This window comes from Agrilus planipennis, unplaced genomic scaffold (genome assembly GCF_000699045.2).
Source record: "Agrilus planipennis isolate EAB-ADULT unplaced genomic scaffold, Apla_2.0 scaffold402, whole genome shotgun sequence".
NCBI lineage: Eukaryota > Metazoa > Arthropoda > Insecta > Coleoptera > Buprestidae > Agrilus > Agrilus planipennis.
The window spans coordinates 70,604-87,039 of NW_020439464.1; the positions used below are offsets into that span (position 1 = coordinate 70,604).

The following is a 16,436-nucleotide window of genomic DNA, read 5'->3' on the forward strand; positions in this document are numbered from 1 at the left end:
TTTCATTCGAAATTAAGTTTTTTCCGATTTTAAGATTTTTATATTTATAAAGATCATATTACAGTATTTCTGTGAAAAAATAAACGACTAACTGCATACATTTGATTTGGTTAAATAGACGTTTTATTGAAAAATAAATTGCAATAAATCTCTCATTGATTTTTCACAAAACTTTGAAGGTTTAAATCAACAAACACTTTTGCCCATAAAACGAAATATTTGTTCATTAATCAAATTAGTCTCTTACTGACATTCATTTGCCTTTACAATTTATTCTCTATTGCAAATTTGATAAACTGCATTAATTATTGCACGAAAATTCTTGGGTGCTGTCCAAATATTGCAACATTTGGTATTTTTTTTATGCTTGAAACTACTTCAATTACATAAATGTAACATAGGTAGATATGTTACATAATTTCCAGTTTTCGATTTTCTAACACACCATTGACTTAATTTACGCTAACAAAAAGTTAAATACTTTACGTTCATTCAAAACCATCCTAATTCACTATTCATTTTTAAATTACTCGGTGATGAACATTAATTAATATCATCAAGTTGTGCTAAAGAAAATTTGCGCTTTGCGCCTACAGTGTATGTTTCGGTAATCATATTAATTAATTATCTCATCGAAATTGGATCCTCAATACCCGAGGGTAAAGTTTAGTTGATACATTTCCAGACTTTTATTATACCTGGTGTAATAATGACCTGCCGTTTAGAAGCCAGTCCTGTTTTCAGATGTCATTCGGGAATACTTTGAGCCTATAAAGGGAGTTATTGCAAGAATAAATCTACACTGCTGGAAACGCGAAAGCCATTCCGATTTTGGAAATCGTGATATGAAAAATTGATTAGTGGCAATACGCATAAGTAATATAATAAAATGTAGTAAAAGAAATTGGCGTTGTCATACATAGAATATAATATACATCATTAAAGCTATTAGAGATTCGGAAGCAGTCAACACATGTGTTACATATCAAATTAAACATATCACCATTCCGCTGCGTTAAACAAACATGTGCACGATTGCCAATGGTACCGTTCACGTGTGCGTGACTGAAATGTGCGTCGTGACCATACATACATCTCGTAAGCTTTATAGCGTTATAAGTTAGACTTCCAGCAGATGAGATGTCCAAATGAATCAAATGTAAGGTTTATATAAGCATATGTACACAAATTTCAAAAACTTATTTGAAAAAGTTTATCATACTAAGCCAGAACATTCGGCAGTGGTAAATCTGGAAGGGCATCTCACAGGTAAGCGCTTTCACTCTCGGTGCAGTGCACAGTATCTCTATAAAATTTTGATGGCACACCCATGAGAATCGAACTACCTAATCAGAAAATATCGACCATCTCATGCACTACGGCAAAACGAACCGTAGGGCAAAGTGCATGAGTTCGGCAGGCTGTAGCGCAGGCCAGGAATGTCACAGTTCAAAACTGTTTTCGTCAAAAATTTGCCCCATTCATTGGGCTTCGAACGGGCCAGGTATCGCATGCATCGAACGTCGAACTGCGGAGCTATGTTCCTGAGGGCAAAATTTTCAAATTTGACCTTTCGTAGCCTGTATTTAGAAAACGGAAAGACTTTNCAGGTAAGCGCTTTCACTCTCGGTGCAGTGCACAGTATCTCTAGAAAATTTTGATGGCACACCCATGAGAATCGAACCACCTAATCAGAAAATATCGACCATCTCATGGACTCGGGAAAACGGCAACACGAACCGTAGGGCAAAGTGCCTGAGTTCGGCAGGCTGTAGCGCAGGCCGGGAATTTCACAGTTCAAAACTGTGTTCGTAAAAAATTCGTTCCCCATTCATTGGGCTTCGAACGAGCCAGGTATCGCATGCATCGGACGTCGAACTGCGGAGCTATGTTCCTGAGGGCAACATTTTCAAATTTGACCTTTCGTTGCCTGTAGTTAGAAAACGGACAGACTTTTCGACAAAATTCATTCACAGACGGATGTCCCGTCCCAGTCCGAATGTCATAGTACGTCTGCTGACACATTTGGTGCCGACAAGAAAGTCAAAATTTTTAAAAATTGTATTTTATTTTCCTTCGAAATTCAATTTTTTATATTCAGGACGGCACGGCACAACTAGTAGTAAAATAATTTTTACGGTATCTTTAATAGTTTGCCAAGCTATGGTCCCCTAAACGTTTAATTCCCGATTTCAAAAATAACACTAGGCCAAAGCTTTCGACAGCTATAACTTGCAAACGAAATCTCGTAGGGGGGCGCTTTTATTATTCCCGCAGAGCACACGATCTCTAGAAAATTTTGGTAACACTTCCATCGATATCGGACTTTTCGTTCGGAAGTTAGGGGTCATTGTGTGGACTCAGAGAAACGCTAAAAATAAAAATAGGGCAAATTGCGTGAATTTGGTCGGCTCTAACGCAGGCCAGGAATGTCACAGTTCCAAACCGTTTTCGTCGAAAACTTCTCTCACTTATTGGGCTTCGAACGAGCCATGTTTGGTATGTATGAAACGTCATGCTGCGGAGCTATGAATTTTCAAACGCCATCATGTCCGTGAGCGCAATATTTTCAAATTTGACCTTTCGAAGCCCGTAGCTGCGGAACGGTTGGACTTTTCTGAAAAATTCTTTCACAGACGGATGCCCCGGCTCAGTGCGCACATTATAGCATGTGTGCGGTCGAAATCCGCGCCGATCGAAAATTCAAAATTTTCAAAATTTTTAAAATTTTATTTTCTTTCGAAATTAAGTTTTTCCTGTTCGCGACGACGCGGGCCATCCGTTGGTGCAAGAATTTTTGCGCTATCTCTAATAGTTCGCCAGATACGTTCTACTAAAGGTTCAATTCTCGATTTAAAAAATAACACCGGCCCAAAGCTTTCGACAGCTATAACTTTTAAACGAAATCTCGCAGAGGGGCGCTTTTATTATCAACGAAGAGCACGGTATCTCTAGAAAATTTTGATATCACTCCCATCGATATCGGACCATTCTATCGGAAGTTATTCGTCATCTCGTGGACTCCGGAAAACGCTAAAAATAAAAATAGGGCAAATTGCGTGAATTTCGTCGGCTCTAGCCGACACCAGGAGTGCGACAGTTCCGAACTGCTTTCTTCAAAAACTTCCCACACTAATTGAGCTTCGAACGAGCCATGTTTGGTATGCATGAGACGTCAGGCTGCGGAGTTACGAATTTTCAAACGCGGCCATGTTCGTGAGCGCAATATTTTCAAATTTGACATTTCGAAGCCTGTAGTTTGAAAACGGTAGGACTTATCGGAAAAATTCTTTCACAGACGGATGCCCCGGCTCAGTGCGCACATTATAGCATGTGTGCGGTCGAANGCTGTCAAACCTACACTAGCAAGGAGATCGGGCTGAAACTATAGCTACAAGCTATCCAAGGATGGTACTATAGAATGTCACCTCAAGGTAGGCCTAGTGGCGTCATCTCTTGGTTAGGCCGGAAACTTATCAATCCACCCTCGTATTTTATATTTATTTACAGATTTGAAATTTACAGACCTTTTGCTTCTTCTGTCATTAAATTAAGATACAACCATTTAGAGAAAAAAATAATATAACTTGTAATTTTTCACAATACTTTTATTTTCCCACGACAACTGTTTCGCTAGCATAGTAGCTTTTTCAAGTGGATTGTTACACTGTTACATCAGTTTAAATCTCACGCGAAATAGGAAAACAATTCGTTTCAAACATGGAGAAGCTACTGTGTGGAAAAATTAAAATATTGTGAAAAATTACATGTCTATTGTTATTTTTTTATAATAAATTTTCACCAAGTAAATGCCGATTCCATCAACCATTTGAAAACCATTTAGAGATGCTCGAAAATTGTTTCTCTTGACCTTTAAGACGTTATTGATCAGATATCTATAACGATGAAAATGATTCTAAAAATGGAGAAGAATTTCCAGTTTAGTACTGCCGTAGTCGTTTATTTTTAGGGGTCCTACTCCGTCATCCTTGGTCTGATTGGAATGTTCTTTTATGGATTTAGGATAGGAACATTCTTGTCTCATAAAATTTCGAAACCAAAATCGGTTTAGTACATTCACAGAATTGCGAATTTCTGTTCGAAAATGATGCTGATGTCAACTTTACATCAGTTTAAATCTCGAGGGGAATAGGAAAACAATTCGCTTCAAACATGGAGCATTAAAAATTAAAACGTGTAATTTTTCGTTATTTTACACCGAAAGCCAAGGGGGATTGTCAGATTTTCTTCGCTTTTATTTTCTTATCTCGCTTTTATTATTCCCGCAGAGCACACGATCTCTAGAAAATTTTGGTAACACCCCATGGGAATCATACTATTTAATCAGAAAATAGGAGCATCTCGTGGACTCAGGAACACGATAAAACGAACAGTAGGGCAAATTGCATAATGTGGACTCGGGAAATGGATAAAACTGAGGATGAGACCTGAATTGTGTTGGCTCTAACGCAGACCAAGTCAATAAAATATTAGAACTCTTTTTGTCAATTATTTGCTGCATTTCTATTTGACGTCTGTACGTGTATCAGTAAATCAGGACTGAGGGTAGTGTTCTTCTTTTCCAGGTATAATAAAAGGCGATGAAATCATGGTAATAAATGGGGCGATCGTTTCCGACCTGGACATGATGTATTTGGAGAGCGTTCTACAAGAAGAGTTGTCCTTGTGCATGATGATGCGATCTTCGCGAACCGAACCACCGGAATTGACAGGGATCCTCAGGACGACCGATGACAACATCGAAAGTTTGGTTTGCCCTCCACCGCCCTCCGAGCCCCAGGTCATCAGTGAGGAAATGATCTCCGGTCTCATAGTTCCTGCCCCAGGTTGGAGTGAGTAATATTTAATGGTAGATGTCATTTAGATGTTGCATTCGTTCACATTTTCATAACACCACTCATTCATTATTATTATTATTAGCTACATTCGATACCAATGTGGGTCAAAGGTTAAAATCAATTAATGATCGAATATTACCATTTGTCCTAGCTTGAATTCAGCAGATTATGTAAATTATGTAAAGAAGTACGTAGAATGTCATAGTGGCAACGGTTTTCCAGTACAGTACCAAGTAGGTAGGTACTACTTTCTGACATAATTTTTGCTAAAATGTATAAAATACCATAAACCTAAAAAAGCTTTCTTGAAATTACTGAGAGATGATATTAATTAACTAAACTTATAAGTCATAATTATATAAAAAGGTACGCAGAAGTTCATGTTTCTAACGGTTTTTCAGTGCGGTATCAAATAGGGACTTTTAGACATAATTTTTGCTAAAATATATAAAATGACTTAAACGTAAAAAGCGCTCGTAAAATCTTATGGAGATAGAATGAATTTGAAACGCTGTAAGAAGTGATTATTATGTAAAAAAGTACGTAGAATCTCATGGTGGTAACGGTTTTTGAGTGCGGTGCCGAATAGGTACATTCCGGCATTATTTTTTCTAAAATATATAAAATGATTGAAACATAAAAAGTGCTCGTGAAATTATTTTTCGAGATAGGAACATATATAGCTAAGCTTTAATAAGTGATAATTATGTAAAAAAGTACGTAGAATCTCATGGAAGCAACAGTTTTCGAACATTAGTGATACAGTTATCTTACAAAAGATGGCTGTACAAGGTATTATAGCAAATTTTTATTTAGAATATGAATCAAAAGATGGCTTCAAAAACAACAATATAACACCTTTTTTTTAAGTCGTATTAAAAATCAAAAATAGCTAGCTTTAAATCACCTTCTCATTAATAACAAAACGATCAGTAATCTATTTAATTTACTACTAATTGTTTATCAATCAATTATTTTATGAGAGCATTCATATTGAAATCTATGAGTGTACTGTCATCTGACAAATTATTGTCATAATAAATAAATTATGGTGGTCAAAATGTCACAAATCCAAACGAAAGTTAAATAAATTTGTTTATCAAGCAGTTTTTTACAGCACATTACTCATCAAATATGACGGAAATTGAGGGGCCCATATTATACGTGATTGTTGTTGGTTTTCATCATAAAAAGGGCTGTCAGGTATTCTGTTCCCATTAAACATTAATATGTTTTTGTGATAACATGATCCTAACATTAGTTTATTGCTTCTAAGGTGGAATATTCATTCCCGCCCCTTGTGCCAGACGCCCCCAATGAATGTCCGGCTGGTTGGAAGTATCTGCCAACTCTTGCTTTACCTGATGGTTCCCATAATTATGAACAAGACACAGTTTATTTTCACCTACCCAGTCTTTCTAACCCTAAACATACAGTATATGGAATTTCATGTTTTAGACAAATTCCNTGTCGAATAGGTACTTTCGGACAATATTGTTACTAAACAAAGAAAGGGGCTCATGAAATTATTGGGAGATAGAAGATATTAACTAAGCTTTAAGATGTGGTAACTATGTAAAAAAGGACGTACAATCTCATAGTGACTTCGGTTTTCCGGTGCAGGACCTAATAAGTACTTTCTGACATAATTTTTCCTAAAATACATAAAGTACTATAAACATATAAAAGCTCTCGTGAAATTATTGGGAGCACTACTTCGAAAACACGCACCCCGCCCCCACCAGTGGCGTAGCGTGGGTGTCGGCTGCCCGGGACGGAAGAAAATTTTGCCGCCCTCTTATTTAGATATTTCAATGTAATATTTAATCAAAAGAAATAGCTAGTAAATGTAAAGAAAATCTTGCTTTACTGAAATTTTCCGTTTTTAAGATTTCATACGTTAATAAGAAAAACTGGAACCTTTATCTATCTTTACTTTCATCAAATCATTTCATTGCCCGTCTGTCTATCAAAACCTTTCTTCATAGGAACGAGTACTTACACATATTAAATTGAAATTTATATCGGTTTCCGGTCTAAATCTCTTTTAAATTTTTTATTTTATTGTTATACTTCGTCGCACCTAAAAAGTGCCGCCCCTGCCGCCCCACTACGCTACGCCACTGCTCCCCACTCTATTCCCGTTTGCTATCATAAAGCTTGGAATTTAGGCGAGTCTATCTATGCCTTCCATTGAAAAATTATTTATTCAAACTTATGGAAAATTGAAAGCTTGAACAAAATGGTTATTGGCAAGTTTGCCTTTATGAAGGATCGTAGGATTGCATTAACATTCAAACAAACATTTTCCGAACGTATACTTACATAGTTTAATCAGGAGCTACCACTGGCAGCAGTGAAATTGTAAAATAATCAAAATGATTTCACTAAAATCGAGTTCAAGGGGTATTTTAACATAAATCTAAAACATATTTTCTCATTTTCTTTCTCTAATTAAAATAATTAATTTGTTCAATTTCTAGAAAGATGTATCCATAATGCCTCACAAATTCACTTTATACGTATTTTATATTTATTTACAGATTTGAAATTTACAGACCTTTTGCTTCTTCTGTCATTAAATTAAGATACAACCATTTAGAGAAAAAAATAATACAACTTGTAATTTTTCACAATACTTTTATTTTCTCACGACAACTGTTTCGCTAGCATAGTAGCTTTTTTAAGTGGATTGTTACACTGTTACATCAGTTTAAATCTCACGCGAAATAGGAAAACAATTCGTTTCAAACATGGAAAAGCTACTGTGTGGAAAAATTAAAATATTGTGAAAAATTACATGTCTATTGTTATTTTTTTATAATAAATTTTCACCAAGTAAATGCCGATTCCATCAACCATTTGAAAACCATTTAGAGATGCTCGAAAATTGTTTCTCTTGACCTTTAAGACGTTATTGATCAGATATCTATAACGATGAAAATGATTCTAAAAATGGAGAAGAATTTCCAGTTTAGTACCGCCGTAGTCGTTTATTTTTAGGGGTCCTACTCCGTCATCCTTGGTCTGATTGGAATGTTCTTTTATGGATTTAGGATAGGAACATTCTTGTCTCATAAAATTTCGAAACCAAAATCGGTTTAGTACATTCACAGAATTGCGAATTTCTGTTCGAAAATGATGCTGATGTCAACTTTACATCAGTTTAAATCTCGAGGGGAATAGGAAAACAATTCGCTTCAAACATGGAGCATTAAAAATTAAAACGTGTAATTTTTCGTTATTTTACACCGAAAGCCAAGGGGGATTGTCAGATTTTCTTCGCTTTTATTTTCTTATCTCTTCCCTTATTTCTACTCGTAAATGAAATAACTTACAGATTTGCTACCAAACGGATTTTTTTTCAATAAACCAACGTTTCGCACATACATTAAGGTCTTTTCAGGATATTGCATTGTTAATAATATGACTAGCAATAATTGTAAATTTAAACTTTAATCAGACTTTCATTTAATTTTGATAAACCGTATTTTACGTTTTTAACTAAATTAAATTGAATATTAATTGAAACTAATTGAAAATTAATCAATTTAATTTAATTAGTCAGATTAATGAAAAAGTATAATTTTTATAATTTTGATTTAAATTTACATTACCTAGTCATAATGTGAAAATAGCTTGTAAGTCTCCACCATTATTAACAATTCAATTACTTCAATTACCTTGAAGATATCTTCACCTACGGACGAAACGTTTATTTATTAAGAATAAATACCATTTGTTACCTAAACGGGTTTTGAGTAAGTCGTATCATTAAATTATTTGTTTTCTACTTTTCTATATGTAAGAAACACTATTGTAAAGTTTATGTTGTCAACCATAATAAGGTAAAGTAGAATTTTATTTTTGAAATTATGAAATTTGTATAAATTTCCTTCATTCGTTTCAACTAAAAGGCAATCCATTAATTTTACCAGACAAAAATAAAAGCTCTTGCTTGCTTAGGGTCTGTTACATTTTTTTCATCGGTAAACCTTAACACGTACAGAAAGGCGTAGATGATTAACAGCAAAGTATGTACAGGTACCTGCCTAATTAAAAAATAAGTTCGGGAAAAAAGTTGATTAATAAATTTAATGAAAGGTCCGTTTTTCCACAAAGGCAGTAAACCATCTAGTTAAGTCGAAAATTTTTAGAAATAAATTAAGCCTCACTGGTTACCGCTTCACTTTTAGAAACCAACCCCTGGGACGTAATGGACGTAAAATTCCCAAACTTTTAATGAACGATTTTCCAGCACAAAAGTAATACCTAATTGAAATGAGCAAGACTTTTTCTAATTCAAACTCATATTTTACATTAGTAACTCAGTCGTACAGTACTTATATAACTAAGCGCAAAATATTGTAAAAATCAGAAATGAAAGTCGGTGAAATACCTAAAACTTTAGTACCTACTTTCACATTGGCTAATAAGAGTTCTGCTAGACATTAAAAAAATATAAAGGAAATTACAATTAACAGTCACTAAACTACGATCAAGATTTTGCGAAGATTTTGAACTGCATCTGACTCTAGATGTGTAGATGATGCGAATATAAGTTTGTTTGTTTGTTATGATTTCACGTAATACAGTAGATATTCCGAAAATAGCATACCATTCATTTGTGCAGACTTTATTATTCGTTATAAAAAAATTATCCAGTTTTTTATCAAGGATCCGCAAAGTTTGGTGTAAACGGGTATATTATGGTATATAACGGCAAGAGTCCATAAAAATTATTTCAAAGTATTGATGTTATTTTTCAATATATATATCTACCTTCCTTCCTATCATTATATCCGCTTTAGTTGAAAACAATTAAAATTTAGTACAGTTGATTAGCCTTCTTTTGCAAGACAGCGTCTTTAATATTCCTAGAACATAACAAATTGATCGGATATTCTTGTTAAAGGGTTTTGAAATCGTTACGCAAACTTCTGTTCGTTAAACCGGAATATATACAAAATCCATTTGGATTAAAACGCTAAGCCAACTGTGTTCCCAACTTAACAGCTTTTTCCTTTTAATAAAAGAATATTGAGTTTATCAAACAAACAAGCAAACAAAGAACTGCGCTCGATTTGACAAAGAAATGCACATTATTTGTAACTAAGAAAAAAGATGTACTGAAACATTTAAAATCTACGTATTAATAGGTACATATAACCAGAAGTAGCATAATAACAAAATAGCTATCAGAAAAGTATCAAAGAGACGCTCCCATATGTCACAAACTATTTTTAAAAACGATCACGTCTATTTCGCACACTTCGATTGTGAACAATTTCAATGCGAAACTGATGGTTTTTGATAACGCTTATAATGAAAGTTATCGAAACACGTGTCAGCTTTGAAAAAAGCATGTGTGGTAAATCTGTTTCTATTTACTATTACCACAATCTCCTTTCCTATTGCTTTTTAACTATAAAATATTCACAGTGTCATAATGGAGCAAATCTATAGCTATGTTTATTTTGAGATATAACTTCAGCGACTTTAATGTAATATTGAAAGTGGAATATACAATTTAGAATGACTTGTCAACAATTTAACCTTAGTTAAATAATAACCTAACAGTATCGTAATATTAATCCTAGCCTACCTTATTAGATAATTGACAAACGTAGAAATGACAGGGAATCACAGGCTGAGTGAAAACGGTAAGCCGCTTCACCACCCTGCATCTTCGTGATTATGAATTCTATTTCCGACTTTCGACTCGATTCCTCTATTATTATTAATTCCGCTATTTAAATTGTCGCAGTTTTAAATAAACAATTTAGATGTACCAACTTAGTATCAGTGACCTAAATAAGAATTTATGGATACTATGTAACAACAGAAACTATTTCTTACGCCAGTATAAATAAAAAAGGATCAGTCAAATGCGAGTTTGAGTTTACCTTGTAACTGTAAAAGTTTGAAAAACAGTAATTTCGTTAGTGCTGGATGGAAAAAGCGACAATAACGTGGAACAATGATTAGCGCGGGGTTGAGTTGAGAAATGACTTCTGTGCTCGCTAACGATCAATTTGAAATTTTCAAAAAACTACACTAAGCGTGTATGTTTAAATCAAAGCAACCAACTACAGATAAACTGATAAATTGGTAAAATTAAGCAAGGCATTATAGTTCCTATTTAAGGTGAAATTCTTGTTTGCTCATATTTTTCGGAGTTGCTACCAATTTTTTTAATATGCTGTAAAATATAAAAACGAATTCATTTAAATTAAATCCCCAATTTATAAAATTATATGAAGGATGAAGTGCAATGGTTTTTGATTGATTAGTCTAAATTCGTATTGCGTCGCAGTAACGAATGAAGTTTTTCGGTAATAATAATACTTTTTTTTAAGTTTTGTTTTGCAAATTAATTTTGTTTACGTGGCTTTGACTTTTTAAATTAAAAATAACAGTAGTAGATACCCAAGTACTCATAAATTCCAAAGTCCGTACGGTACCATTACTATTTAAGAACATTTTGCATGAAAATTGCTTCGCAGTCGTAACTCCCGAGAGACTGGCTATTAGTAATGTCAATTTGAAAAGCTCAATTTACTTGACACCCATGGGACTTCCACTCAACATAAAATTCAAACTTCCAGGTGACCTACAGGGGTCCCCCTTAAGCGGTTGAAAGGTTATTCACTATTTACAGAAACCCCTGTACAGTTCTACATCACCGCCAACAAGCGATTTATAACAACTTACGACAGGTGGAAATAATAAAAGCAACTTTACTAAATTTCCAACAAAAGCGAGACCTGGTTTCCGCAAGAAAGCACATTTTCCAAAGAAACTTTTCCTCGATTACAATCTCTCACGTTTCGACCATATACGTTTACATTATGTGTTTCTTGTGATTAATTAATCACGTTCAAACAAATTTGTATGCAAGCACAAACATGCGTCCTAAATTCATATGGCATCGCGTATTATAGATACAATACTCAACAAAACAATACAACCCTAATATTAGATAGTATTAGTCATCTATAATCGAATGCTACGCCGAAATCAAAAACCGTAGGCGCATCAGAACATACACGCGCAATAACACAATTAATCATTTGTAAACGAGATGTACCACACAATTTCCACGTTTCAAATTCAAATAAGCTAAGAAAATTCCATTGCTTATCAGATGCAATGTTGATTTCAAGGCTTGTACCTAATTTGGTTCATTTTTATGTCATGATTTTTTTGCGGAACATTTTGAATTTCGCTTAAAAGATAAAACTGTTATTGGAACTTGGAACGTTTATCTTTTTTTTTTTTATATTATTCTGTACTCATTCTGATATTACAAATATTCGCATTCACAACCACAACCGCGGAGCATCCGCGAATCTTTTGGGGACGCGGATGTCATTTGTATAGGTCGCAATAAGAAATTATAGGCGAAGCCACACATTTAAACATCTAACAATCATAATAAGATACAAAGTGTTCAGACATACAAGATAAATGTATGAATATCTAGTATTCTTTCTATTCAGTATTCGTTAAGCATTTACGTATATAGATAAATATCTATTCGACTTTTACCCAAACACTTTCAATTAAACAAACTGTATAATAACGATTGTTATAATACTTTTTCTTTCGTATTAATTTACTGTCATATACGAATAGTAGTCGAACAGTATGGTGTATGCTTTTGTAAGTACCTACTGAAAGATTTTAAGTAACCCCCATGTATTTCTACAAGTATAGAAAGTGTTAATGCAAAGCAAGTTTAATTTCTTAACGGAAGTTATATTTCAATTTACTGATGATGTAAACACAACTTGACGACAATTTTGCAATTTTTGTTTCTTTCGTGATATTCCACCACGAATAGGCCATCTATTCATGAATCTATAGAAATTTACTTCTAATTCAAAGAAGTTAAAACTAAAAATTTACAATCGTCAAAGTAATAACACTGTGCATACATAAGTATCATTCCATATACAATATTATAATAATACATAAAAAATTAGAACATACATTACCAACTCTATTTGCAAAACATGTGTTACATCTTCGTATTTTCATTAGAAATGTAGGTAAATAGTATAGCAAGCGGGATTTATAAATAGTGTCGATGGCCTGTCGATCAACATCTTACCACTGTTTGGTCTTCAGAACCTCTTTCTAGAGAAGAAGTTAGAACACACCCCTTTTCTTAACAATACTAGAAGCTCTTGTTAAATGTCTACCACTTTTTGGTCTTCAACAAGAGTTTCTGGTACTGTTGGCAAAAGAAGCAGCTCTTCAGCTGAAGAATTACCTAGAAAGTCGTTTTAAAGGCCAAAAAGTGGTAACATGTTCATTGATATTGATTTTAAATCCCACCTACTTTACTACTAATTAAGTGCTTATAGGAAATTAAAATTCCATGAAGTAATGTAGAAAAGTCCTAGAAGAAGTTTAAAAGTAATCTACAACTCTAGAGGACCACAGTAAAGCGTCAACCTTTTCTTCACATTTCAAATGTTTCTTTGTAAATGTTCATGTCATTCATTGCTTTATCGCTAGCTCATCATTCCATTTCATCACGTAACAGGTAAAGAACCTCAACCGTCGTACTCTACAGAATCGGATAACGTTTCCACGTCCCTTACGGCCGACGGCGGGATCAAGTTCAGCTCGAGAACAAACTCTTTCGAAATCGAAAACTTGCTCAAAACCGCGGAACAAGTGACGGGATTTTGTCGATCGCCGGTCGAAACCAGAAAGTCAAGCCCTACGGGCAGCATTGTCAGCAACACATCACAAGCACACACTCGGCAACTAACCGACGCGGAAAAACTAAGAAAAGTCATCCTAGAACTGATTGAGACCGAAAGGACATACGTAAAGGTAAGCGTTTATTTAATAACGATTAAAGATTTAAAAAGAATTTAATTTATCTTTACTAATGGTTTCTGTTTTGACATAAAATACTTGAAGAACCCTGAATAGCAATGACGAAACATTTTAAAAATAAAGGTATTGAAATTTTCATATGTAATTCATATTCAAATATTTAATCCAAATTTCATTCACACTTCTGAACATTAAATTATTGACTTCCATAGGTGATTTTTTTTCAAATTAGTTTNAACGCCATCTGTAGTACGATGCTACATTTTAGGATTACGTATGCTCCAACAAGGTCTATTTAAAAATATGGATATCTACTTGCTGAAACGAATCCCGGCGTAGCTAACCTCAACGTGATAGGCACGTTACCATAATCGAACAAAATTTTATTTTATTAAATTATTGTCTTCTATATGTGATTTTTTTTCATATTAGTATCAAGTATGAGTGAACATGAATCTCAGGGAAAATAATTCAAATCTTATTCTTGGTCAAAATGTCTTACTTAAGTACATCTAGATTAGTAAATATTCTGACAATCATACTTAACAAGTGAGAATAGTAGCATAAACGGGAACTAAGGTCACTGTACCCTACACTAAATAAATAAAATTTTAACAGCAATTATTACCACCATGTAATGTGGCTTCTAGGGTGTATAATATCATAAATGACAGTACACCAAAATATTTCGTAGTTTTCAGTTTTACAGAGCTGGCGTATATCAATTTGATATTGTTTTGCGGGCTGCTTTGTAGTAATTCATAGAATTTCGTAGTTTCATGCTAAAAGTAGGATAAGTGGTGATTTGGCAGGTGATGATATCAATTTGGAACTTCAAAATTCTATGGACCATGAAATTGAACCCAGAAAACAATATCGATCCAGTATTTTAGATTATCCATATTAAAGGAGTTTAGAATTTTTTGAGCTCTCTTCAGTTAATTAATTAGAAGACTCATGAAATATCTCTTGGTCCCCTTTTTAAACTTCTAATACATTCAATGGCCAATGTGAGCAACTTTCATTCATCATTTTATAAAGTTTGATCGATGATACTTGCAAAACTATTAACAGCAAAAGTGCATTTTGCATTTTACAAATAGAAAATACGTTTGAAAAATTACTTTAAATGAAATACAAAATGACTTCTAGTTTTTGCACGTAAAAAAATCGAGAATGCTAGGAGCAGTATAGACGACTGTCGTGCACATTATTTTTTCATTTATAATTTCAATTAAGCAAAGTTATTCACATAAAAAGAAGCTTTCAGCAGGAAAGAATTGAAGAGCACATAAAAATTCACGTAATTTTACGTCGTCAGTTACGACAGAGTTGTAATTTTTTTATCAAAAAATGATTTAACAGATTTTACTGGGTAACTTTTGAACGAGAGGAAGATAATTTAAAAAAAAATATTGCCAAACCTGATATGAAAATTCAACCGTTAATACATTTTCAAAGCTGACATTCTCATATTACCAAATTAATTCATCTCTTTTTATATCGATATCAAATCCCACATTTTTCGTTTTTTTATGTGATATAAAAAAGTCAAGGTTAAATATTGGCAGGTTTCCTTTCATCCCCTTTTCGTTAAAAAAATCTCATTGGAATTTAACCTCGACAACAATAGGGTCTGATAAAAACGAAATCCGTATTTTGCATGTACATATACGAATGAATATATTATATGTTTGTATAGATACATTTATTCTTCCTGTCGATTTAACCAAAATTTTATTAAAAACAGAAAGGATTCGTGGCTACAGAAAAGGAAGTTACATTTCCTTTGAGAATATATTCGCAATAATTCATCGACTGAGTGCCTGCATAAATACCCCCTTCCTTTATATTTCAGCATTTAAATAATCTTCTAGAGAATTATCTGGAACCACTTAAGAAAGAAACATTCCTATCAAATGCGGAAATCAACGCGCTATTTGGTAACATTCAAGAAATCGTAGCATTCCAAAGACAGTTCCTACAAAGTTTGGAGGAAGCGTTAGAATTAGAACCTGACTTTCACAAATTCGATCATCCTAGTCAATTCAAGGTAAGAATTATTTACTTTCGTTCGTAGTCACGACATTCTTTAGAAAGTAAACGCAAAAGATTAAACTGATGTATTAGTTTGAGACGTACCGAATACCAACTTTACCGAATGCACTTGCGCACTTTGTCAACTGATTAATTGTTTCATTATTTATAAATTGAATTTGCGAATAATGTACCCAAGGGAAAACAGGATTGAGTAAATTGCTAAAGCTTTCTGTACAAATGCGATAGAGCATGTGGAAGCAGTAGAGCGACAAACAGACTCGGAAGAGTAACTTTTGAAAGCTAAGAAAGGCCACAATCATGTTTAGATAATGCTGTTTCGTCTCTGAAAATTCGCAATCCGAAAACTGCAAAGCAAAAGAAAGTACCTACCTACGCTCGGGACTGAACTGCGACTGTAATCTTTTACCTATACGACTCAAATCAGCAATTTAGATTTCTATTTTCAATAAAGTTACCGTTGAAATCGCTATCTCGAAAATAAGGGCATATATATGTCAAAAGGAAATAATATTTCTAATACTTCTGTTCATTACAAAAGGAATGATCCCCTAATCAGATAATTAGCATCAGATTAATAAATTAAAATGAAATACTCGGAAAATTGTCTCCAAAATTCTTTTTCGTAGATCCATTAAATAAACGTAAAGGTAAGCGTTTATT

The 16,436-nt window shown here is 33.8% G+C and overlaps 1 protein-coding gene across 9 annotated transcripts in view; it reads left to right on the forward strand.

Annotated features, from left to right (window-relative positions):
• Positions 1-16,436, forward strand: part of LOC108742966 (protein still life, isoforms C/SIF type 2-like) — a 101,177-nt gene that overhangs the window by 69,338 nt on the left and 15,403 nt on the right. For 7 of the 9 annotated variants that reach the window (XR_003232046.1, XR_003232045.1, XR_003232047.1 and 4 more), the window contains exons 6-8: positions 4,587-4,853; positions 13,414-13,709; positions 15,574-15,768. Coding sequence is in view for 6 of the 9 variants with exons in the window: in XM_025979058.1 (XP_025834843.1) it covers positions 4,587-4,853; positions 13,414-13,709; positions 15,574-15,768 (758 nt within the window). In the remaining 3 variants the exon portion in view is untranslated. The remainder of the gene's footprint in view (positions 1-4,586; positions 4,854-13,413; positions 13,710-15,573; positions 15,769-16,436) is intronic. The other 2 variants (XM_025979059.1, XM_025979057.1) reach the window with 1 other exon arrangement.